The sequence below is a fragment of the Salvelinus fontinalis genome, chromosome 18 (genome assembly GCF_029448725.1).
Source record: "Salvelinus fontinalis isolate EN_2023a chromosome 18, ASM2944872v1, whole genome shotgun sequence".
Lineage (NCBI taxonomy): Eukaryota > Metazoa > Chordata > Actinopteri > Salmoniformes > Salmonidae > Salvelinus > Salvelinus fontinalis.
In genome coordinates, this window is record NC_074682.1 from 24,111,819 (window position 1) to 24,138,964 (window position 27,146).

Consider the following 27,146-nt stretch of genomic DNA (forward strand, 5'->3'; position numbering starts at 1 on the left):
TAATTGATGCGGTGCCTGTTAATTTATCATTGAATAATAGCCTACTTCGCCAAACGGGTGATTTAACAAGCGCATTCGCGAAAAAAGCACTGTCGTTGCACCAATGTGTACCTAACCATAAACATCAATGCCTTTCTTAATATCAATACACAAGTATATATATTTGTTAAACCTGCATATTTAGTTAATATTGCCTGCTAACGTGAATTTATTTTAACTAGGGAAATGATGTCACTTCTCTTGCGTTCTGTGCAACAGAGTCAGGGTATATGCAGCAGTTTGGGCTGCCTGGCTCGTTGCGAACTGTGTGAAGACTATATCTTCCTAACAAAGACAGCCAACTTCGCCAAACTGGGGATGATTCAACAAAAGCACATTGGGAAAAAGCACAATCATGGCACGAATGTACCTAACCATAAACATCAATGCCTTTCTTAAAATAAATAAACAGAAGTATCTTTTTTTAAAACCTGCATATTTAGTTAAAAGAAATCCAGGTTAGCAGGCAATATTAAACTAGGGAAATTGTGTCACTTCTCTTGCGTTCATTGCACGCAGAGTCAGGGTATATGCAACAGTTTGGGCCACCTGGCTCGTTGGGAACTAATTTGCCAGAATTGTACATAATTATGACATAACATTGAAGGTTGTGCAATGTAACAGGAATATTTAGACTTATGGATGCCACCCGTTGGATAAAATACGAAATGGTTCCGTATTTCACTGAAAGAATAAATGTCTTGTTTTCGAGATGATAGTTTCCGGATTTCATATTAATGACCTAAGGTTCGTATTTCTGTGTGTTATTATGTTATAATTAAGTCTATGATTTGATATAGCAGTCTGACTGAGCGGTGGTAGGCAGCAGCAGGCTCGTAAGCATTCATTCAAACAGCACTTTCGTGCGTTTGCCAGCAGCTCTTCACTGTACTTCAAGCATTGAGCTGTTTATGACTTCAAGCCTATCAACTCCCGAGATTAAACTGGTGTAACCGATGTGAAATGGCTAGCCAGTTAGCGGAGTGCCGCTAATAACGTTTCAATCGGTGACGTTACTCGCTCTGAGACCGTGAAGTAGTTGTTCCTCTTGCTGTGCAAGCGATGGGTAATGATGCTTCGAGGGTGGCTGTTGTCAATGTGTTCCTGGTTTGAGCCCAGGTAGGGGCGAGGAGAGGGGCGGAAGCTATACTGTTACACTGGCAATACTAAAGCACCTATTAGAACATCCAATAGTCAAAAATATATGAAATACAAATGGTATAGAGAGAAATAGTCCTATAATAACTACAACCTAAAACTTCTTACCATGGAATATTGAAGACTCATGTTAAAAGGAACCACCAGCTTTCATATGTTCTCATGTTCTGAGCAAGGAACTTAAACGTAGCCTTTTTACATGGCACATATTGCACTTTTACTTTCTTCTCCAACACTTTGTTTTTGCATTATTTAAACCAAATTGAACATGTGTAATTATTTATTTGAGGCTAAATTGATTTTATTGATGTATTATATTAAGGTAAAATAAAAGTGTTCATTCAGTATTGTTGTAATTGTCATTATTACAAATAAAAATAAAAAATGATTTTTTTTATTATAAATCGACCGATTTAATCGGTATCGGCTTTTTTTGGTCCGCCAATAATCGGCATCGGTGTTGAAAAATCATAATCGGTCGACCTCTAGTCCAAACACACCAAGACATTCGTGAAGAGGGCATGACAACACCTTTCCCCCCTCAGGAGACTGAAAAGACTTGGCATGGGTCCGCAGATCCTCAAAAAGTTCTACAGCTGCACCATCGAGAGCATCCTGACAGGTTGCATCGCCGCCTGGTCTACAGAGGGTAGTGTGTACGGCCCAGTACATCACTGGGGCCAAGCTTCCTGCCATCCAGGACCTGTATAATAGGCAGTGTCAGAGGAAAGCCCAAAAAGTTGGCAAAGACACCAGTCACCCAAGTCATAGACTGTTTTCTCTGCTACCGCTCGGCAAGCTGTACCGGAGCGCCAAGTCTAGGACCAAAATGCTCCTTAACAGCTTCTATCACCAAGCCATAAGACTGCGGAACAATTAATCAAATGGCCACTGGACTATTTACATGAACAACCCCCCCAGTGTTTTGTACACTGCTGCACACTGTTTATTATCTATGCACACCCACTTCACCCCTACCTACATGTACAAATTACCTCAACCACCTGTACCCCTGCACATTGACTCCGTATCGGTACCCCCTGTATATGGCCTCTTTATTGTTATTTTATTGTGTTACTTTTTATAATTTTTTACTTTAGTTTATTTGGTAAATATTTTCTTAACTCTTTATTGAACTGAACTGTTGGTTAAGGGCTTGTAAGTAAGCATTTCACAGTAAGGTCTACACATGTTGTATTCGGCGCATGTGACTAATAAAGTTTGATTTGATTTGAACCCAATTGAACACTTATGAGAGATTCTGGAGCGGCGCCTGAGACAGCGTTTTCCACCACCATCAACAAAACACCAAATGTGGAAGAATGGTGTTGCATCTCTCCAATAGAGTTCCATACACTTGCAAAATCTATGCCAAGGTGCAGGGAAACCGTTCTGGCTCCTGGTGGCCCAATGCCCTATTAAGACACTTTGTGTTGGTGTTTCTTTTATTTTGGCAGTTCCTTGTGTAATAATATATATAAGCCATTTAGTAGATGCTTTTATCCAAAGTGACTTACATTTTTGTGTGTTGGTGGCCCTGGGAATAGAACCCACAATCCTGGCGTTGCAAGTGCCATGCTCTACCAACTGAATCTAACCAGATCCCTGCCCATCGTCAAAACAACAGCTGCTAGACCTGTCTTCAGACAAAACAGCCATCCATGCACTGGGTCAAAACAACAGCAGGTAGGCTACCCCTGCTCTGCAGACCTTGTCATCTCATTAGTGACAATGCAGTGATGAAGAGGCCTCCTCTCCTCATTGTTTGAGGATGTTGACCACACTTCTGTCAGATGGCTTCGTCCTGCACACATTATTATACCTGACAGTGCTGAGACTCAAGATGCAATGCATTCAATATTCATCATCCAGGCATCTCAGGACCATATCACCTACTCTTGTGACAGTCAAGGTTAGTGTTAGGGTTAGAGTAACGTAGCAGGCGTAAAAGAAACGCCTGAAACTAGATCCCCTACATACTGGTTTTGATGAGAAGAAAACAACTGTCGGGGGAGGTTCTCTTCTGCACTGTTCAACCAATCCAGTAAATGTGGAGGAGGAGTTCATATGGAGTGTCATCCAAAAGGAGAAGTCACGTCCCATGCGCTCTTTCCATTTCCTCTGAAAACCGGAACATCCAGTTGTTGGAGACTCCGCAGAGTCTAGGATTAGGGCACGTGCGACTGAGTAAGACACGTATGTATGGTTGTAGGTTATCACATGGTAAAGGTATTTTCTCAGAACAGTGTAATGTGACTACCATTTGTCTAACAGAGAGAGTGGTGTAGAGGAGCGAGAGAGAGAAGGATGATCTCAGCAGTCTGATCAAGGGGTACAACTTTGAGGGAGATTTAACGGGCCAGGTAAATCCTTATGGAACAGTATGTCCTTCCCATCTTGTTGGGCAAATATGCTAGCGACCTAGATGATTAAAATAAAACGAGAGGCAGTACCATGGAGTAAGAGCCTTCTGTCCAGAGGACAGTCTAACACTGCACTGAGGACGGTGGCAAACAGCAACACATCACTAATGCAACATTAGTTAACCTATACTTAAATGATAATGCCCAAGAAGGCTGTGTTTGGAGGATATATTGGCACGGGTGTTGTTAGGCCCGAGACACCGGCTTCGAGGGCATTTTCACTTTTATACCAAGGGTTACCAACATATTCAAATAATGATTGACATATTTTCTTTAAAAATGCTATTTTGATGAATTTATTCATACTATCTTTCGACAAGATATAGTCCCGACACAAATCTAGGGTTGCTACCCAAGCCAACTGGTCGTTTGTGCGTTCGTCGTTCGTTCGGTGCGGTTGCCAGAAACGTGACCCAGTCGTCCGTTTCTAAATGTTCCATTGACATACTGGCTGGCAACGTTCTTATCCCTTGCTTGCTAGCTTGCCAACTACGGCTAACTTACAGTCACGTCAAACAGTGCAGCTAGAATAACAACAAAGTAGCTGCATTTGCATTTGTTTAAGCTGTTTTCTAGTGACATTTATTTGGATACATCCATAACAATGAGCTAATGAGGTACGATTTCACCTGGCATAGAAAATGTGCTCCCTCGTCAGGACACTGTTGTTCAGAGGAGCTAGCCAACAACACAACTAACACAATAACTACAAACTGAAGCTGGGAAGACTGAAAACTAGCTGCATTTGGTTTCGTTTGACCTTTTTTCAATTTACATTTCTTTGTATATATCCATACAAATGATGCCAGCTGATTCATGACTTCGACTGGTTGAGAAACGCTGCCTGCCTTTTTCAGTGAACAGCTATAACGTAAGCAGTACCTTAGCACACTGAGACAAGGTAGGCTACACAATTCCATTCTGCCTGAGCCTCAGGTGTTCCACTGAACCTTTCTCACACCCCATGCCTGTCCCCATCTCTGTTCACATACCCTGCTGCACTCTGCTGCGTGCTAATACACCCTGCTACCTGTTCAGCCCAAAACCAGTCTGAACTGCCCAATCTCAGCCACGATTTAGGTCTCAGCTACCCAGACCCAACCAGTCTGAGTCTCCCAGGTCTCTCCAGGTGTGCCCTGGTCCTTACCTGTACTTCATGCCAGTCTGGTGGGACACACACTCCTCCAGGACCAGGCCGTTCATCTTAAGGAAGTCCTCCATATTCTTGACCTCAGCAGCATGCCTCTGCTCCCTGAGGCGCCTCAGCTCCCCTGGGTCGGTGGGCCGAGGTAGGTTCAGGCCCTGGTCCGAGTGGTAGTGGCTGATGCCGCTCCGCATGCTCTCGCTGTATGACATGGACAGCATCTTGCCACTGCCGCCGCTGCTGCTTTTCCGTATCCCACTGCCCTGCCCTTTGGGGATCTGTAGGTTTTCGGAATGAGTGTACATGGATTGACGCCTAACTGCCACCCCGGGGGGCTGACCTCCTGTCATCCCTCCCGCAAACATCCCCCCTACTCCTGCTGTCGCCGCAGCAACCCACCGCTCAGTGAAAAAGAAAAGTGGGGCCGGGACGGAGCTAGGAGCCACCAGGACATGGCCACCTCCTTAAATAGCACCTGACTTGTCCCATAAGAAAGAGCTCTCCTGCTCTGCTCGGGGCAGCAGTACCACACAGCCATGCATGGTGTAATCAGAGTCAAGGCACCGCCCCCCATGACAGGCACACAATGGCAGGGTAAAACTGATCGGGTGCATTCAGGTGACCACCTTGTGGTTAACTAAGGAGCAGGACCAGAGGACACATGCGAGAGGCATATCTGCATAAGAGACAGCAGGACGAGGAGGAGACATTGACATGCACCAGGGGCCAGGGCAGACTTGAATTGATAAGTCAAGCAACATATTTCACATCAATTTAAATAAATGCAGAACAATAAGAAACATTAAACTATTGGTCCATAGTCTACAGTCCATAGTCTACAGCCAACCAAAAAGTGCAAGTAAAGCATCTCAAGTAAAGCGTTTCAAATTACAATTTTAAACTTACATCCTCACTCTGGTCAAACACTAAACAAGAACCTTTCAAATTGCAACTGTGTAATATTTCTAATTTCAATTTTGGACAAATTAGCCATTTCAGCCTGGGAGTTCTGTCAACCTGTCATCACTGCCTTTGTAGTGAACTAACACAGTAAGCACTACAGCACCCGAGACACAGGAAATGTTGCCCTGTAGGTCTACAAAGGAAGTCCGAAGGCAAACGGTTTGTGATCCCATAAAAGTCTATTGACTGACACATACAATTATATTTTTTTTCTCTCCCCAATTTCATGGTATCCAATTGGTAGTTACAGTCTTGTCTCATCACTGCAACTCCCGTATGGACTCGTGAGAGGCAAAGGTCAAGAGCTATGCATCCTACGAAACACAACCTAGCCAAGCTGCACTGCTTCTTGACACAATGCCTGCTTAACTTAGAAGCACCAATGTGTCAGAGGAAACACCGTACACCTGGCGACCGTGTCAGCATACACTGCCCGCCATAGGAGTCACTAGTGCATGATGGGACAAGAACATCCCTGCCCGCCATACTCTGCCCACCATAACCTCCCCTAACTCGGACAGTGCTTGACCAATTGTGCGCCGCCCTATGGGTCCCCCCGTCGCAGTCGGCTGCAACAGAGCCTGGACTCGAACCAGGATCTCTAGTGGCACAACTAACCCTGACACAAAGCACAGCCTCCATCTAATGTCCTGCTCAGCTTTGAAATCTAGCTTCTATTGAGAAAAGCCTAGATCAAATCATCACAAAACCATCTTAAAACCACCCTAACAGTCGTATAGCCTTCACTGCTTCACAACATCTCTATCACCCCAAAACAGCCATGTGGTTGATTCTATGATCAGGGATGAATAGTCCTGAAGTCTGTCCATGTTTGCCATCAAGGGCGTAGGTTTCTTCCAGTTCTCCAGCTTTCCCTGTCCTCCCAGTCCAGTGGACTCCACCACCCGTAGAGACCGAGAGGCCAGGCAGCATGCATCCGCTCCAGACTATACAAACACACACTCATCCAGCCACCACCCCTCACACACAGTGTACTCAAACACACCCAAGCAGTGGTTGATGGTCTTTGCTTAAACTCACCCGATTTCTAGGTGGTCGGCTCATGAGGGGTCGTAGGTGCCAGCCTGCTCTTATAAACACACTGCCTGTAGCAATGCAGCAGGTCCATCCAAACTGGGAGTGTCTTACTAGGAAGTGTCTAAACCAATTAGTGGATGAGAAAGTGCCCTCCCACCTCATTTACACTGCCCTATACCACCCCCCCTACTGTTAGATCTCATGGAGGAAATCCATTTTTCATTTAGTGCCCCGGCTTGTTTCTGCTAACCGCAGCAAATAATATCAGGTAGAAGATCAGCCATTATTCGCAGAAACTTTTGTGCTAAAAGCCTCAGATTGATGTTCCACGGGAAGGAATACTAAGAGGCAATCAGAACATAATGAGGCCTGAGTGTGTTTACACAAACACACACACACAAGTACAGTCTACACCACAGGATTCTACTGCCTACATTACTGAAAACCTCAGCTACAGTACATTGTATCTATTCTGGCTCTATTCTTCCACATCTGTCTCAGAAGGACCTGGTGTATTCAGGTCAAAGTACTGTAGCCCTTAAATACACCAGCTGTAGAGGGTCAGCCATGAGGAGAGGTCTGGATGTCTAGCAGTCATCATACCTCTGGTAGACTAGGCTACATGTCAGGCTATAACTGATCTGTAACAAAATAATGTGCCATCTACTGTCTCCAAGCAAGTGTTTGGGCAAACACAGGAAAAAAAGTTATTCACAAATGCCCACCCAAAACACCCAGTCAGAAATCTTTTGCAATACATATCGAAAAGATAACAAGATCAGGATCACTACACAGTACTACACACACATTTGATATATGAGAGAGTAAAACAATGACACTTGAGCAAACCCAGAAGTACGTGCTGATGGAGTATCAAACTCAAAGTTGAAGAGACGGCATTTGCAATACGTATTTTTCTGGATCAATACCAGAGTGACAGAGTACATGAAAGGTTTGGGGTCGACGGACAGGAAAATCCTAATTCCTCTGGACACAGTAAAAGGGTTACGGAGGTTCAGAGATGGAAATACTAAAAGCCTCTTGCTGTATAAAATTGTAAACATTAAACGGCCATATCTTGTGACCTCTTGACCGCAATACTACCAGACTACATCATCATCACAGACTGAGATATCTAATGGCCAGACATAACGAAGCATGAACTGCAACATAAACACCCAATGCTGTTCTCAAAGTGTTATTGTGCTGAGGTGATGTTGTCTTACTTGACCAGTCCAACTATGTGGTCCTACAGTATTTGTCTCAGTCAGTAGTGCATGGCGCTTACAACGACAAGGCGCATGGGTTTGATTCCCGCTGGTGACAACCATACAAAAAAAGGCATGCATGCATGACTAAATCGATTTGGATAAAAGTGTCCGCAAAATGGCATATACAATTTATTAGGTACACCTGACCCGGTACTAGATGGGTGTACCTAATAAACTGACCAGTGAGTGTATTAGATTATTAACCGTGTGGTATTTTCCACTGTACTTAACTACCATCCTGCTAGAATCCCAGGCCTCCCAGAAAACAGAAAAAAACATTTATGAAACCACAAAAACTATGTGGTTCTTTAACTGGGTTAAAAACTTGATATAACTGAATGCGTGCTGAAGACACCCTACTTGGGAAACATTATAGCATACTCAAATATGCATCAAAAGTTCTCTCAGATTACATAAGGTCAACACACAAAAAACATCCATTTAGTGTCCCATCACACTTCTAGCCAGTCTGTGCGAGACAGACAGAGAGCGTGTGAAGCCATGATCGATCCCCTCTGAGTCAAGGCAGCAGCGGGACACTTATAAAAGGACAGAAATGTGCAAGGGAAGCTTTGGAGATCAAAATCTGATAGAGAGCTCATTACCCTGGCCTGCATCCACAGTGTCCGGGGTATTATAACCAGATCAGCCCATAAAACATGATCCCCCTCTGAAACAGCAGGAAGACATACAACCCTGATAGCCCACTACTGGACTGGGCTGAGTACAGTACAAGAAACCAAAGTATTAGGTCACTTTTAGATGCAAAACTTTGATACGTATTTGAAAGTCTTGGGCTGAGTGGAATGCAGACTACAAATATGGCCTTTGAACAACATTGCAAACAGCACAATGTGGTGTCCAGTAAAGATAAAATCAGGCTACTAGCTCGGCCTACAGTGACTGGTAAAGGATGATACAGATTGACATAGAGAAGTATAGAAAAGCAGGCAGTGCCAGGTTCCACAGTAGGCAGAGAGAAAGAGAGCGAGAGAGAGAGAGAGAGAGATACCTGTAGAACTGCAGCTGTCGTTTAGGGCTCCCATAGCGTGCGCTGAGGTCAGCGGAAGAGAGGAAGAGAGAGTACAGCTTAGATGAACATGTAGCTGAAGGGAGGGGACCGTAAACCACAAGAGAGTAAGGGGAACAACATAGTAAAAGACATGCTGCATGCAAGAACAAAGCCTCATTTCACAGGGAATAGGAAAACTCAGTGTATCAAGCAACGAACTGGACCCCAAATACCATCACTGACACTCAGACATCTGAGGTACATCTGTGAATCTGTCATGCATGCAAACCACACAGAGACCTCTGAGGAAACCCATAGAGCACAGCTGCCTTGGAAAAATACTATAGAGTGCAGAACGCATATCAAGCAATTTTATATTAAATGAAGGGAAGGGCAAAGATTGAAATAGACGGGGAAAAGAGATTGCAGAGATTTCTGAAGCATCAAAATTCTCTCCTTTGCAATTGGTGTTATAATTAAGCAATAAGGCCTGAGGGGGTATGGTATATGGCCAACATACCATGGCTAAGAGTTGTTCATAGGAACAATGCAACGCATACACCACAAACCCCCAGGTGCATTATTGCTTTTATAAACCGGTTACCAACATATTAAAACAATGACTGACATATTTTCAAAAACAGTTTTAATTTTGATAAGTAAATTCATACGATTTTATCATTCCACCTGAGGAAATAGTCTGGGGAAAATATGGTTGCTGTGCAATCAAATAATGGTTGCTATGCAGTAGAGCTGGGACGATAAACCTACAATTATGGACACTGACCATACCGATCAATTATCGCAGGCATTGTTTTGATATTGTTTATTACGATAAGTAATGCTAACTGTCGAGAAGGCAAAACTGGCGAGAAGGCAAAACATACAACTAATCGAACGAAAGACTGGGTCGCTTCTATAGCAACCAAAATATGAGAAATTATGAATTCGCTTATGAAAATATAAATGAAAATGTTTTATTTATACCGGTAAATGTGTGCTTTCATACTGTTTTCATTGGCAACAGTAGTGTAAGCGGGATAAACGCTTATACCAACAAAACAATTATAATAATGTTGCACATTGTTAGAAACTTGTCGTTCTATTTATCGCTATCGCATCAATTCAGGCCATTTATTACAATGGATTTTAATGTGCAATCTAATCCAGTGATTGTCATGCATTTTGGGTGGAAATATTTCTTATTGTTGTTATATTTTACAGTTAAAATAGGGCTCCATCATTTTTAGATGTTTTTGTTCAATAGAGATGAATTTGTCTGCATATCTTTGTGCTCTAACATCATAGGCATATTGTTATTTGGGGCTAATTCATCACCTGAGTAAGTGGAAACTCAAAACACATTAGCTAGATCACTAACTTTAGAGATAATACCCACTGCTAGTAGCCATGTATTAATCTAACGTACACGCCCCCCCAAAACAACTTTGCAGTTGTAGCCTACCGCCCATTTAGGCCAATGCAACCCAATGGCCAATGTAATTTTGCGCGCTCAGTATCTCAAAGCCATATCAAATACCTAGTTTGTAAAATAGTTGCTATTGATCTCAAAATTGATAGTTGAGAAATAAAAGTATACCTACAGAAAGCTGAGAACATCCTCTCTCCATCTGTGACATCAGGATACCTGTGTTTACCCCGCAATTAGATTTTTTTATGTTGTACAATCAGAACACTTTTCTTTCGCAGGCCCCAGTGTCACGACTTCCACCGAAGTTGTTCCCTCTAGTTGTTCGGGTGGCGTTCGGCGGTCGACGTCACCGGCTTTCTAGCCGCCACCGGTCCATGTTTCATTTTTCCTTTTGTTTTTTTCTGTTTACACACCTGGTTCCCATCTCATAATTATGTTCCTTATTTAACCCTCTGGTTTCCCTTTCTGTTTTGTGCGTGATTGTCTTTTGTGTATTCCAGTGTGTTGTATTTTGAGTCCTGTTTTGTCCTAGTTTGGAACGGGATTTTGTTATGTTTTGGATTGAGTAAATCAGTGATTGTTACTCTTATCTGTGTCCTGCGCCTGACTCCTTCGCTATCTTTTAGATAGACTCTTACACCCAGTGAAACAAGTACATGGGCAGGCAGGCAGGCAGAAATATTCCTTACAGGACTCATGAGGATAATGTAATTTACTGTTTGACCAAATCATGGTTTTAGCCTCCCAAATAAATAGGATGTTTTGCAGCCTCCTAAAACATAGGACGTTTTGAATGAGGTGAATGAATGTGAAGCACGCACCTATGTGACCGATACCTTTTATTACTCGCACTCCAAGTCACAGGGTGGCAACATACAATGAAATGGTCGCAGTCTGGAGCCCTGCCCTGTAAGCTTTTCACTATAGGCAAATTCTCTAACTTTCATTTAAAAAAATGAAATAGTCTCCATCTTCGCATTGAACAATAACCTAGGCCAAGGCTCCTCTCTCCCTCTCTATCTACCCTCAACAGCAGGGCAGCCCTGGACAATTTGGCAGGCTACAATTTAATTTAGCGGCTTTTCATTTATTTAATCGGCCAAAAGCCGGCAGTTATTGGCTAACGAAACCCTACGGGATGTATAAAAAGTGAATACCGGCAAGAAAGTGGTAAAAATGTGTAAAAATAAACATTGGCAAAAAAAATGTATAGGTAAAATACTGTCAATTATATCTGAAAGTAACACTAAACAAATGGTTCTCTGGTGCCACATGCTAGTGGCATGTGGAACAGCAGGAAAGGGGCTGTGCTTGAACCAATGAGAGAACAGAAACAAGTGTTTCCACTACAAGCTTACTGATGATCTATTTTTTGTATTACAAAGGATTGGGGATGACACGAGTAGGTACATGACTGCTTGTTTTAAAAGTTCTGAATAGAATGGAAGTAGCATGACTCATGAAGTATGGACATTTCATTTTTAATCAAGCTGGAGAAATGAACTGCATGCACCATGAGATCCCATACACAGGCCACGTTGAATGTGTGTTTGTGTGTGTGTACTCACTTGTAGATCATGCCCGGCGAGCCAGTCTGTCGGGAGAGGCGGGCAGGTGAGTCTGTGGTAGATTCAGGATACATGGAGACGGGAGGGTGGGGGTATGGCCAGTCTGCCGAGGGGTCTCTCTCTCACCAGGAAAACAGGGGACTGTCTCTCAACAAACTGGGCTTCTGGAGGGGATAGAGAGAGTAAACAGTCTGTACACTTGTATATCTTATGTGTGGTTATAGTAATAAGGAGAAAGACAACTTTCTTTCTTATCCATTCTGATTTCAGTATTCCTTTTTTTGTGTGTCAAATAGTTCTTTCAAGATGTCACTGCTCTTCACCAGCCACTAGATGGCACCATTCCCTCACTGTGGTCTCACAGGCAGCAGCTTGAATAAATAAGTAAGGTGGTCAGACCAATAAGACTGCCATCTGGGCTCAGTGGGCTGTAACTGGGGATGTTAACTATTGTTTTGTAAACTACAGGGGAATACATTTGGCCAATCAGAGCCACTTGTCTGATCACATGTTATACACACGTTCACACACTCAGACCCACTGCAAACACGTTCACACACACAGACCCACTGCACACACGTTCACACACAAAGTTATGGGTGTCCTCACACATCGTCATCCTACCCTTGTCGTATGCGTGTGCTCGGGGCGACTAGTTTCTATGAAACTCAACAGTCTTTGCACAAGGAGAGCACTGCTGAAGTAAGGGGCTAAAACAGTAGAGAGCTGGGCAGCTGGGGGCTGAGGGAGGAGTGGAGGATGACTACAGAAGGGCCTGGAGAATAAAACGTCCCATTTGCATTACCTACTGTACTCTATGTACCATTTCCCTCTACATCAGGGGTGTGAAACATACGGCCTGCGGGCCCGATCCAGACGATTCAGTGCAGCTGATGGGAGGTTTGATTAAAATATTTTAAAATATATTTTTTAAAGGGGGTGGGTATAATTTTTATGCCTATAACCAAATCTAGAACTGTGTAGAAATGATAATCAACCTACATTTAGTACAACCTACAAATATTTTTTAAATTCAGTGCGTCCCTCTGGACCTCGGTGAAGACTGAATGCAGCCTGCGGGGCAAAATGAGTTGGACAGCCCTGCTCTACATTATAGTCTACATAGGACTGCACTGCTACAGTAACCACGTGAACGGGCCAGCCATGAGCCGTCGCTGGTCTGCTGTAATAGAAACAGATGTGGTAATGCTGAGGACGTGAAGGTGACTTTCTCCTCACATCAATCACAGACACAGAAAATGAGGTGTCCCCTTTTCAAGGACTCATTTAATGCCATCTGGTCACACCACTTCAATCATGCCAGGCAGGACGGAACAAAAGCCCCTGCCTACCTGATGCTGCCTGTCTAGCTGGTCCCTTCTCCTACAAGGTGATGATGATGATGATGATGATGGCGTCATGATGGCCAGATGAAGATGGCTGTGTTGTAGATCTACAGAATCCCCCGGTCAATGTAGGACTCCACCTGCCTGGAAAGTCATGTATCTAAAGTCACCGACTGACTGGTCATTAACGGAGGACACAGGAGCTGTCTTGCTGGATTTGGTGGCCCATCCTGCTTTAGAGGCTGCTGTCTGGGTGTACGGTCTTGTGCTACCAGACCGCAACACACTGTACTGCCGAACAACTGGAGTCAAGGCTAAAGTTTAGCAAATATCATTTAGCCTATACTGAAGTTCAGACATACAGTCTTAGTCGGTGAAATGTTATGCTCTCAGCTCAACCCCAAAAAGTTAGGCTAGGCTGAGTGTTTCTCCTTCGCTTTGACAGTTTATTATTGGTGCATCAAATTCCACGGGGTGCTTGAAGCCCACATTAGATGGCTGTGCTGTGCTGCAGTTGGAGAGAGAGGAAAGAGAGGGAGAGGATGCTTACTGCAGCACTGCGGTACAGACTTGTCCTGGCAGCACAAGTTGGAGAGCTGAGCTCAGATTTACTGCTCTAATGGGCCAAGGTGCACTCTGCAGATTAAAACTGCAGGGAGGCAGACAGAGAGGGAGGGAGGTTCTGGACCCTTATCGGATCAGAACCATCCTCTGGCCCAACACCACCACATGCTGATCCAAAAGCAACAGGACAGCGAGAAGACTAAAGGAAAGGAGTAGTGTGAAGGAGGACAGCCCCACGGACAGGGTGAGGATGGATTTCACTGGAGAGGTTGAAATAAAGACAAACAGAAAGAATGCCTTAGTATTGCCTGTTTAGTGTTCAGCCAGTCTTACATACTGCAACCTACATACTGCTACCTTCATTCCTGTCCAACACAATGCAACATGGAGTCACCAAAGGCAACCGACACCTACACCCAGCCTGAGAGAGATTCCTCTTGAGACCGGGCTTACGTAAGTAGGCAGTCCTGGCCTGGAAAGTACAGTACAGTGTTAGCAGCAGGAAGCACACAGATGCCAATAGATGGCACAGGAAGAGAGGAGGAACAGAATGGCAGACGAAGACTGCCAGGGGTGTCCTGATTGGTGACACGGATTGAATAATAATATGGATATAGGCCTAAATAAAGATCTGAGTCATAATCAAAGAGGATCCCTATACGGCTACATTCATGTCATGGTTCTTTAGTCAAAATCATTTGCTAAATTATGTAAAGTTGTCCTTGTCAGACAAACAGACAGGCAGAGACAGAGTAACAGTGACCATGTATAATTGCACACGTTTACTGCAGTATCCCATTATTATTTGGGATTAAAGGATCCTCAAATACTCTGTTTTTGAGTTAACCGTAAACATCCTATCCCATCCTATTTACAGTAACCCGAAAAAGCTTGTGTCTCGGTTATGAGAAACCCGGATAAGATACATGGGATATGATGATCTTAGATGGGATACTGTGGCATGTAAACATCCTATCCCGTTTACTGTTGTTTTACGCGGCATGCACAGATTCAGTTTCACATATCATGGGTGTTGTGTGTAGATGTTTTCATTTGGTAGTCAAACAAATCCCTTCATAAAGTAGTCTACCTTCGCAGTTCCATCCACCATGATTCCATAATCATTTATTTTGCTGATACTCTGAACTGTACCATATGGCCTACTGGCTACTTTCACCCCTAATTTAGACCATTTTCTGCTTATAATTTCCAACATTTGTTGGACCATATTATACATTTCAGATATTTGGTAGGCCATTTGTTTGTCAACAACAGGTGACAGGCCAAAGATGAATTCTCAGTCAACACACCAATCCTCAGCTTTTGGAAATCGATCATGTGTAATGTGTGCTAGGTACAACACACCACACTCAAACCACCACATGCCATTTGTACTATGTGCTAGCTATCTCACACACACACTAGCTTCCACATTCAGAAGCCTGGTGCTTTCCACACAGAGAACAGTCAGTCAGTGTACAGTAGGTTTGCTCAGAGCCATTAGCTGGGAGCTCTTATAGTAATGGGAGGCTAATCTGTCCCTTCGACCTACGGTAACAATTGGACAAACATGGCACTGCTGCTGTTGTGCGCATAAAGGCTGTGATGATACCATCATGTCTCACAGCAGTCAGAGTGGCTACCGGTGGCTGGTGAGAGCTGCTTTGTCCCTTTGTTATGGAGCTGTACTAAATGTATGGATAACCTCAGGCTGTGTTATAAATGAGACCCGGCCGAGCCTGCACTGCAGCAGCATCACAGAGAAGACTGCAGCAGAAATGGGAAACCCCTCTTATCTCTATGGGTCCATCCAACCCACCTCTCTCTCATCAAGGGACAAGAGACAAAGGGAGAGGCGTGATATTGTGTCTTGGAGCATAGTGTGTCTTGGAGCATTGTGCAGGGGACAGAGGGGAGTAATGTGGATCCTTACATTTCAAACTGCTTTTGACTTAATTCTAGTATCTCACACACATATCTTACAGCACCACTGACTACCACACACTGCAGCAAGGAGAGGGCAGAGCAGAGGAGACAGACTGAAGATGTACGATTTATGCATAGGTGCGCAAAAGGCACAGTCAAAGGTGATATACAAATGTATCCTGCACACTTCTACTGTGGAGATGGATAAGATCTAAATCAGACCAATAAAACAACAGCGAGAGAGAGAGTAAAATCCCATGTTGTGTGGTGCCAGAGAGGACTGTGGTTTCTGGGCTGTGCGCACACACTCACAGCCTGTGAACACTGCCACGGCCCTCTTATATAATAACCTGAGCACCCTAGGAGAGGCCCCCACTTCTATTTATAATCCTCTGAGCGTCCTCTGTGCCAGGGGTCTTCAACCTTTTCTTGCCCAGGGACCCCCGCCCTGGCAAACCACTGACCCAGGGATCCCCATCATACGTTAACAAGCCCCAAAAAATGTAACGTCTTATCAGTTGAATGATAATGGCAAGGAGAAGTAATCAATATTTTAAACATAACCTATTAGCTAGAAAGGTAACTCCAAACACATTTTTGCTAAGAGCAGCTGTTTAGCTGGTTGAACAAAGGTTACTCAGCAAACATGACCCCATTGACCCCATGTGAGTATTTGCCTAGCCCACACCAAGTCCACACCAGCCAAACACGGGCTATCACAGCACAGGCTAGCACACAGCAATCCCACATCAGCCCAGCATTGGCTAGCCCAGCATGGGCTTTCCACCACCAAGCCCATACCAAGGCCAGCACAGGCTAGTCTACACCAGTCCAACACAGGCTAGTGGACACCAGCCCACCACAGGTTAGCCCACAACCAGCCCAACATGGGTTAGCCCAGCATGGGCTTTCCACCACCAAGCCCAACCCAGCCCAATATGGGCTAGCCTACACCAGTACAACACAGGCTAGTGGACACCAGCCCAACATGGGCCAGCCCACACCAAGCACAATATGGGCCAGCCTACACCAAGCCCAGAGCAGTCTAGCCCACAAAAAGTAAATTTACTTCATCATGTAGAGGCTTGTTAGAATATTTGGGGGCGTGGTTTGCAAATTCCCCAATTCAAGTTGCTAAGTTTAAAAAAAAGAATACAATATAAAAATTGTTGACACCATTCAAACCAGTGAGGGTTCGGAACATTAAAGCTAATTATCTCAGAATCTGTTTTCAGATATTAGTCTTTTTGTGCAACCATTACCTACTGAGTGTCACTCCAGTTTAAGTGCTCTGTTGTGTAATGTCATAAAATCTTGTACACTGCCAATGATGAAGTCTATAAAAATACTTAAAGTGAATGTAACATGAAACTTTACATTTAATAATAATAATTATATGGGAATATATATGAGAATGGCGCCGGAGGGGATGGCTGCTGTTTATGGGCTCCTAACCAGTGCTATTTCGTGTGTTTTTGTAAATAATGTTTCTGCTACCATCTCTTGAGACCAAAAAGAGTTTCTGGATATCAAAACAGCAATTACCCACTTCGAACTGAACAAAGAAGGAGTCTGACGCGAAGGATTTACTGCTGCTCCCGGACCAGGCCCAAATCGCCCTTGGGTTTTCCATGCATCGGCAAGAGAAAAACAGCTACCTCAGGTAAGACGAGGGGTGGTGGTCTGTGTCTATTTGTCAATAACAGCTGGTGCGCAATCTCTAATATTAAGGAAGACGAAACAAGTCTCAAGATTTTGCTCACCTGAGGTAGAGTACCTCATGATAAGCTGTAGACCACACTATCTACCGAGAATGTTGTTCTATATTTTTCGAAGCTGTCTATTTACCACCACAAACCGATGCTGGCACTAAGACCGCACAAGAAAATGCTCACCCAGAAGCAGCACTCCAAGTGGCCAGGGACTTTATTGCAGGAAAACTTAAATCCGTTTTACCTACAGTGGGGCAAAAAAGTATTTAGTCAGCCACCAATTGTGCAAGTTCTCCCACTTAAAAAGATGAGAGAGGCCTGTCATTTTCATAATAGGTACGTACACTTCAACTATGACAGACAAAATGAGAAAAGAAATCCAGAAAATCACATTGTAGGATTTTTAATGAATTTATTTGCAAATTATGGTGGAAAATAAGTATTTGGACAATAACAAAAGTTTCTCAATACTTTGTTATATACCCTTTGTTGGCAATGACAGAGGTCAACCGTTTTCTGTAAGTTTTCACAAGGTTTTCACACACTGTTGCTGGTATTTTGGCCCATTCCTCCATGCAGATCTCCTCTAGAGCAGTGATGTTTTGGGGCTGTTTCTGGGCAACACGGACTTTCAACTCCCTCCAAAGATTTTCTATGGGGTTGAGATCTGGATCTAAGTCAAGGAAGCTTACTAGCAGCCAGCGGCACTTGACACTGGTAAGTGTCGCTTTTTAAAAATATATATTTTTGTGGACCCGAGGTTGAATATCCCTGCTCTGTGCTAATCTAACAATAACCATGGAAGGGAGAGGAGTGTGGTTCTGACATAATGGCCAGCATTATTGTTTAACATCTGCTGGTTGTTTTTAGCTTTTGTGAAGTCAGCAAAGGACCCCTGTGAGAGCAGATAGCCTCTGCGGCAGATAGAGAGAGACGGTCGATACAACATCCCTTCTGTTCTACTGCTCTTCTATTTATACAATTACACTGCCTTTTCTTAAAACACAGCCATCTGCTCCTAAATTATTCACACAGCAGCAGTTCTCTACTCCTTGTGCTGTTGTTGTCCTCTATTCTGCATAATCCACAGGAGCTGCCAGCGCGATAAGGGAGGGATAGAATCTTCCTTCAGGTTTCTACTACACTACACTACACTACACTACAACACCACCACTCTGACAAGTGTCGTTGCTAACTGAGGGGGTATAAGCAGAGAGAATGGTACAGAATTCCTAATGAAATCTGCAGCCAATGCAGCAAGCTGCCAGCTGCCAGGCAGCTTTTTGAGCAGACCGACTCTGAACTTCTCTCCCCCATGAGAAGCAGCCTGCGGCGACTGGCCAACACACACCTAGTGAGAGGAACAGTCCAGGGGAAAAAACAGGAGAGAAAGAGAGAATAACAAATGGGAGAGAGAAAAAATTATAAATAATTATAATAATAAATAAAAAAATTATTAGGAAAAAATGCAGTAGAGGGGAGATTGTGGGAAAGAGCTGACTGGGTTGCGCTGAGAGCAGTCTGGTCTGGATGGAGGCCCTGTGCTGTTGCAGCCTGGCTTTACAAACACACACAGGCAGGCTAGGGCCATGCATCACTCCCTCCTGGGTGTCTCCTGGGCAGGCCTCATTACTCATCTCTAGGCTTGGGCGATATACCTTTTATACCGCATACCGGGGTATTTTGAAATACCAACAGTATGATTTTCAAAACCGTTTGCTTATAAATACAGTTTATAACTAGAATTTAAGTATCACTATTAAAAATCTAAGACACAGGTGTCAAACTCATTCCACGGAGGGCCGAGTGTCTGCGGGTTTTCGCTCCTCCCTTGTACTTGATTGATGAATTAACATCACTAATTAGTTAGGAACTCCCCACACCTGGTTGTCTAGGGCTTTATTGAAAGGAAAAACCAAAAACCTGCAGACACTAGGCCCTCCGTGGAATGAGTTTGACACCCCTGATCTAAGATGTGTCTAATGAATTATATCCAGCTCAGGGCTCCAGCTACAGTACCAGTCAAAAGTTGGGACATACCTACTCATTCCAGGGTTTTCTGTATTTTTACTATTTTCTACATTGTAGATTAATAGTGAAGACATAAAAACAATGAAATAACACGAATCATGTAGTAACCAAAAAAGTGTTGAACAAATCAATGTATTTTAGATTTGAGATTCTTCAAAGTAGCCAACCTTTGCCTTGATGATGTCACGGTCGTCTTGAGGTGAATGAATGGACCAAGGCGCAGCGTGATATGAATACATCTTCTTTTATTTTACAACGAAGATGAACACGAAACGAAACACTTATACAAACTATACAAAACAACAAACAACCGTGAAGCTACAAACGAAAGTGCACACACAAGCTACTTACGTTCAACATAGACAATCTCCCACAATCACCTAAAACCTATAGCTGCCTTAAATACGGCTCCCAATCAGAGACAATTAATGACATCTGTCTCTGATTGAGAACCAAACCAGGCAACCATAGACTTTCCTAGAACTCTCTCCTGAACACAACCCCATACAACACCCCCTAAACAATACACACACCCTAAACGAGACAAAACACACAAACTTCCCATGTCACACCCTGACCTAACTAAAATAATAAAGAAAACAAAGAATACTAAGACCAGGGCGTGACATAACCCCCCCCCTCAAGGTGCGAACTCCGGACGCACCAGCATAAAGTCTAGGGGAGGGTCTGGGTGGGCGTCTGTCCACGGTGGCGGCTCTGGCGCTGGTCGTGGTCCCCACCCCACCATAGTCACTACCCGCTTTCGTATCCTCCTCCAAATAGCCACCCTCCACATTAACCCCACTGGATTAAGGGGCAGCACCGGACGAAGGGGCAGCACCGGACTAGGGGGCAGCACCAGGATAAGGGGCAGCACCAGGATAAGGGGCAGCACCAGGATAAGGGGCAGCACCAGGATAAGGGGCAGCTCCGGACTGAGGGACGGTAGCTCCGGACTGAGGGACGGCAGCTCTGGACTGAGGGACGGCAGCTCTGGACTGAGGGACGGCAGCTCTGGACTGAGGGACGGCAGCTCTGGACTGAGGGACGGCAGCTCCGGACTGAGGGACAACACTTGGCTGGCTGGCGGATCCTGGCTGGATGGCTCTGGCGGATCCTGGCTGGCTGGCTCTGGCGGATCCTGGCTGGCTGGCTCTGGCGGATCCTGGCTGGCTGGCTCTGGCGGATCCTGGCTGGATGACGGCTCTGGCTGGTCATGGCTGGATGACGGCTCGCTGACGGCTCTGGCTGGTCATGGCTCGCTGACAGCTCTGGCTGGTCATGGCTCGCTGACGGCTCTGGCTGGTCATGGCTCGCTGACGGCTCTGGCTGATCCGGTCTGGCGGAAGGCTCTGGCTGATCCGGTCTGGCGGAAGGCTCTGGCTGATCCGGTCTGGCGGAAGGCTCTAGCAGCTCCTGTCTGGCGGAAGGCTCTAGCGGCTCCTGTCTGGCGGAAGGCTCTAGCGGCTCCTGTCTGGCGGAAGGCTCTAGCGGCTCCTGTCTGGCGGACGGCTCTGTAGGCTCATGGCAGACGGGCAGCTCATGCGGCACTTGGCAGATGGACAGTTCAGGCGCCGTTGGGCAGACGGGCAGTTCAGGCCGGCTGAGACGCACTGTAGGCCTGGTGCGTGGTGCCGGAACTGGAGGTACCGGGCTAAGGACATGCACCTTCAGGCTAGTGCGGGGAACAACAACAGGGCACACTGGACTCTCAAGGCGTACTATAGGCCTGGTGCGTGGTACCGGCACTGGTGGTACCGGGCTGAGGGCACGCACATCAGGGCGAGTACGGGGAGAAGGAACAGTGCGTACAGGGCTCTGGAGACGCACTGGAAGCCTGGTGCGTGGTGTAGGCACTGGTGGTACTGGCCTGGAGCGGGGAGGTGGCGCCGGAAATACCGGACCGTGCAGGCGTACTGGCTCCCTTGAGCATTGAGCCTGCCCAACCTTACCTGGTTGAATGCTCCCCGTCGCCCGACCAGTGCGGGGAGGTGGAATAACCCGCACCGGGCTATGTAGGCGAACCGGGGACACCATGCGTAAGGCTGGTGCCATGTAAACCGGCCCGAGGAGACGCACTGGTGGCCAGATATGTAGGGCCGGCTTCATGACATCCGGCTCAATACTCAATCTAGCCCTGCCAGTGCGGGGAGGTGGAATAACCCGCACCGGGCTATGCACACGTACAGGAGACACCGTGCACTCTACTGCGTAACACGGTGTCTGCCCGTACTCCCGCTCTCCACGGTTAGCCTGGGAAGTGGGCGCAGGTCTCCTACCTGCCCTCGGCCCACTACCTCTTAGCCCCCCCCCAAGAAATTTTTGGGGTTTACTCACAGGCTTCCTTGCTAGTCGCGTACCCTCATAACTTTGGTTCCTCTCTCCGGTTGCCTCTGCTCTCCTAATCGCCTCCAGCTGTTCCCATGGAAGGCGATCTCTTCCAGCTCGGATCTCCTCCCATGTGTAGCAACCCTTGCCGTCCAATACATCCTCCCATGTCCACGAGTCCTGGTTACTTTGCCGCTGCTGTTGGTTCCGCTCACGCTGCTTGATCCATGTGTGGTGGGAGATTCTGTCACGGTCGTCTTGAGGTGAATGAATGGACCAAGGCGCAGCGTGATATGAATACATCTTCTTTTATTTTACAACGAAGATGAACACGAAACGAAACACTTATACAAACTATACAAAACAACAAACAACCGTGAAGCTACAAACGAAAGTGCACACACAAGCTACTTACGTTCAACATAGACAATCTCCCACAATCACCTAAAACCTATGGCTGCCTTAAATATGGCTCCCAATCAGAGACAATTAATGACATCTGTCTCTGATTGAGAACCAAACCAGGCAACCATAGACTTTCCTAGAACTCTCTCCTGAACACAACCCCATACACTATACAACACCCCCTAAACAATACACACACCCTAAACTAGACAAAACACACACACTTCCCATGTCACACCCTGACCTAACTAAAATAATAAAGAAAAAAAAGAATACTAAGGCCAGGGCGTGACAGATGACAACTTTGCACACTCTTGGCATCCTTACATTTTCCCTGACACCCAAAAGTACTTGTTACATTTTGAATGCTTAGCAGGACAGAAAATGGTCAAATTCACGCACTTATTAAGAGGCCATCCCTGGTCATCCCTACTGCCTCTGATCTGGAGGACTCACTAAACACAAATGCTTCATTTGTAAATTATGTCTGAGTGTTGAAATGTGCCATGGCAATGCATTAAAAAAAAAAAAATTATATATACACTGCTCAAAAAAATAAAGGGAACACTTAAACAACACAATGTAACTCCAAGTCAATCACACTTCTGTGAAATCAAACTGTCCACTTAGGAAGCAACACTGATTGACAATAAAATTGCACATGCTGTTGTGCAAATGGAATAGACAAAAGGTGGAAATTATAGGCAATTAGCAAGACACCCCCAATAAAAGAGTGATTCTGCAGGTGGTGACCACAGACCACTTCTCAGTTCCTATGCTTCCTGGCTGATGTTTTGGTCACTTTTGAATGCAGGCGGTGCTCTCACTCTAGTGGTAGCATTAGACGGAGTCTACAACCCACATAAGTGGCTCAGGTAGTGCAGCTCATCTAGGATGGCACATCAATGCGAGCTGTGGCAAGAAGGTTTGCTGTGTCTGTCAGCGTAGTGTCCAGAGCATGGAGGCGCTACCAGGAGACAGGCCAGTACATCAGGAGACGTGAAGGAGGCCGTAGGAGGGCAACAACCCAGCAGCAGGACCGCTACCTCTGCCTTTGTGCAAGGAGTAGCACTGCCAGAGCCCTGCAAAATGACCTCCAGCAGGCCACAAATGTGCATGTGTCAGCATATGGTCTCACAAGGGCTCTGAGGATCTCATCTCGGTACCTAATGGCAGTCAGGCTACCTCTGGCGAGCACATGGAGGGCTGTGCGGCCCCACAAAGAAATGCCACCCCACACCATAACTGACCCACCGCCAAACTGGTCATTATGGAGGATGTTGCAGGCAGCAGAACGTTCTCCACGGCGTCTCCAGACTCTGTCATGTCTGTCACATGTGCTCATGTGCTCAGTGTGAACCTGCTTTCATCTGTGAAGAGCACAGGGCGCCAGTGGCGAATTTGCCCATATTGGTGTTCTCTGGCAAATGCCAAACGTCCTGCACGGTGTTGGGCTGTAAGCACAACCCCCACCTGTGGACGTCGGGCCCTCATACCACCCTCATGGAGTCTGTTTCTGACCGTTTGAGCAGACACATGCACATTTGTGGCCTGCTGGAGGTCATTTTGCAGGGCTCTGGCAGTGCTACTCCTTGCACAAAGGCGGAGGTAGCGGTCCTGCTGCTGGGTTGTTGCCCTCCTACGGCCTCCTCCACGTCTCCTGATGTACTGGCCTGTCTCCTGGTAGCGCCTCCATGCTCTAGACACTACGCTGACAGACACAGCAAACCTTCTTGCCACAGCTCGCATTGATGTGCCATCCTGGATGAGCTGCACTACCTGAGCCACTTGTGTGGGTTGTAGACTCCGTCTCATGCTACCACTAGAGTGAAAGCACCGCCAGCATTCAAAAGTGACCAAAACATCAGCCAGGAAGCATAGGAACTGAGAAGTGGTCAGTGGTCACCACCTGCAGAATCACTCCTTTATTGGGGGTGTCTTGCTAATTGCCTATAATTTCCACCTTTTGTCTATTCCATTTGCACAACAGCATGTGCAATTTATTGTCAATCAGTGTTGCTTCCTAAGTGGACAGTTTGATTTCACAGAAGTGTGATTGACTTGGAGTGACATTGTGTTGTTTAAGTGTTCCCTTTATTTTTTTGAGCAGTGTATATATGTGTTAGAGGTCGACCGATTATGATTTTTCAATGCCGATACCGATTATTGGAGGCCCAAAAAAGCCGATACCGATTAATCGGACGATATTTTTTAATTTTTTATTTGTAATAATGACAATTACATCAATACTGAATGAACACTTATTTTAACTTAATATAATATATCAATACAATTGGTTTAAATAATGCAAAAACAAAGTGTTGGAGAAGAAAGTAAAAGTGCAATATGTGCCATGTAAGAAAGCTAACGTTTAAGTTCCTTGCTCAGAACATGAGAACATTTGAAAGCTGGTGGTTCTTTTTAACATGAGTCTTCAATATTCCCAGGTAAGACGTTTTAGGTTGTAGTTATTATAGGACTATTTCTCTCTATACCATTTGTATTTCATATACCTTTGACTATTGGATGTTCTTATAGGCACTTTAGTATTGCCAGTGTAACAGTATAGCTTCCATCCCTCTCCTCGCCCCTACCTGGGCTCGAACCAGGAACACAACGACAACAGCCACCCTCGAAGCAGCGTTACCCATGCATAGCAAGGGGAATAACTCCTCCAAGTCTCAGAGCGAGTGACGTTTGAAACGCTATTAGCGAGCACCCCACTAACTAGCTAGCCATTTCACATTGGTTACACCAGCCTAATCTCAGGAGTTGATAGGCTTGAAGCACAGCGAAGAGCTTCTGGCAAAACGCAGGAAAGTGCTGTTTGAATGAATGCTTACGAGCCTGCTGCTGCCTACCACCGCTCAGTCAGACTGCTCTATCAAATCATAGACTTAGTTATAACATAATAACACACAGAAATACAAGCCTTAGGTCATTAATATGGTCCAATCCGGAAACTATCCTCTCGAAAACAAGACGTTTATTCTTTCAGTGAAATACGGAACCGTTCCATATATTATCTAACGGGTGGCATCAATAAGTCTAAATATTTGTCACGTTCTGACCATAGTTCTTGTGTGTTGTGCTTGTTTTAGTGTTGGTCAGGACGTGAGCTGGGTGGGCATTCTATGTTGTGTGTCTAGTTTGTCTGTTTCTATGTTTGGCCTAATATGGTTCTCAATCAGAGGCAGATGTTTTGTGTTGTCTCTGATTGGGAATCATATATAGGTGGCTTGTTTTGTGTTGGGATTTTGTGGGTGGTTGTTTCCTGTCTCTGTGTTTTCTCTGCACCAGATAGGGCTGTATCGGTAAGCCACGTTTGTTATTTTGTATGTGTTCACAGTTTTGTCTTGTTTATTAAAATCATGTTGAACACGAGCTCCGCTGCGTCTTGGTCCGATCCCTGCTACACCTCCTCTTCAGACGAGGAGGAAGGCTGCCGTTACAATATTCCTGTTACATTGCACAACCTTCAATGTTATGTCATAATTACGTTCTCTTGCATGCAATGAACGCAAGAGAAGTGACACAATTTCACCTGGTTAATATTGCCTGCTAACCTGGATTTCTTTTAGCTAAATATGCAGGTTTAAAAATATATACTTCTGTGTATTGATTTTAAGAAAGGCATTGATGTTTATGGTTAGGTACACATTGGAGCAACGATACGCACCGCATCGATTATATGCAACGCAGGACACGCTAGATAAACTAGTAATATCATCAACCATGTGTAGTTAACTAGTGATTATGATTGATTGATTGTTTTTTATAAGATAAGTTTAATGCTAGCTAGCAACTTACCTTGGCTTCTACTGCATTCGCGTAACAGGCAGGCTCCTTGTGGAGTGCAATGTAATCAGGTGGTTAGAGTGTTGGACTAGTTAACTGTAAGGTTGCAAGATTGAATCCCCCGAGCTGACAAGGTAAAAATGTGTCGTTCTGCCCCTGAACGAGGCAGTTAACCTACCGTTCCTAGACCGTCATTGAAAATAAGAATGTGTTCTTAACTAACTTGCCTAGTTAAATAAAGGATGAATAAAGGTGTAAAAAAAAAAACGATTTCCGATTGTTATGAAAACTTGAAATCGGCCCTAATTAATCGGCCATTCCGATTAATCGGTCGACCTCTAATATATATATAAAACCATGTTGTCTGGTTTGCTTAATATAAGGAATTTGAAATGATTTATACTTAAGTATATTTTAGTGTTTACATTTACTTTTGATACTTAAGCATATTTAAAACCAAATACTTTTAGACAAGTCATATTTTACTGGGTGACTTTCACTTTTACTTGAGTCGTTTTCATTTAAGGTATCTTTACTTTGACTCAAGTATGACAATTGGGTACTGTGGCGGAAGAATCAGAATTAGCTCAGTAACATAGATAATTAAGATGTCTTATCTGCATAATATGCTTATATGATTGAACTGTCTTGTTATTAGAATGTATCCCTTCGGACTCTGGTGTTGGCAGTTGCACTTCCTCCCTCATATGGGACTCAGTCACCTGGGGCCCAGAGAGGGGAGAAGTCAGGCTTGTCTAGCACATGTCCCTGTTGCTATGCAGAATATCAGAAAGAGAATAGGGCAAAGGAGGACAGGAGGGAACATTGTCTTCATATGTGAATACGTGTCTTTACCTATTGCAAACTATGTGAAAGGATGGTGTGATTAATGAGGAACCAATTACTTGTCTCCACAATGTCTGTGCACAGTAACTCCCTCCTTCGGCCTTGGGGGAGATAAGGTCTGAGACAGGATGTGTGTGGTAGT

At 44.9% G+C, this 27,146-nt stretch overlaps 1 protein-coding gene across 3 annotated transcripts in view; it reads right to left on the reverse strand.

The window, feature by feature from the left end:
* The window catches only part of LOC129815185 (voltage-gated potassium channel subunit beta-2-like), a 175,390-nt gene that overhangs the window by 92,159 nt on the left and 56,085 nt on the right, over positions 1 to 27,146 (reverse strand). For 2 of the 3 annotated variants that reach the window (XM_055868681.1, XM_055868680.1), the window contains exons 2-3: positions 12,049 to 12,212; positions 9,049 to 9,090 (exon numbers count right to left, since the gene is read on the reverse strand). In XM_055868681.1, the coding sequence (XP_055724656.1) occupies positions 9,049 to 9,090; positions 12,049 to 12,122 (116 nt within the window). In that variant the 5' untranslated portion in view covers positions 12,123 to 12,212. The remainder of the gene's footprint in view (positions 1 to 9,048; positions 9,091 to 12,048; positions 12,213 to 27,146) is intronic. The other variant, XM_055868682.1, reaches the window with a different exon arrangement.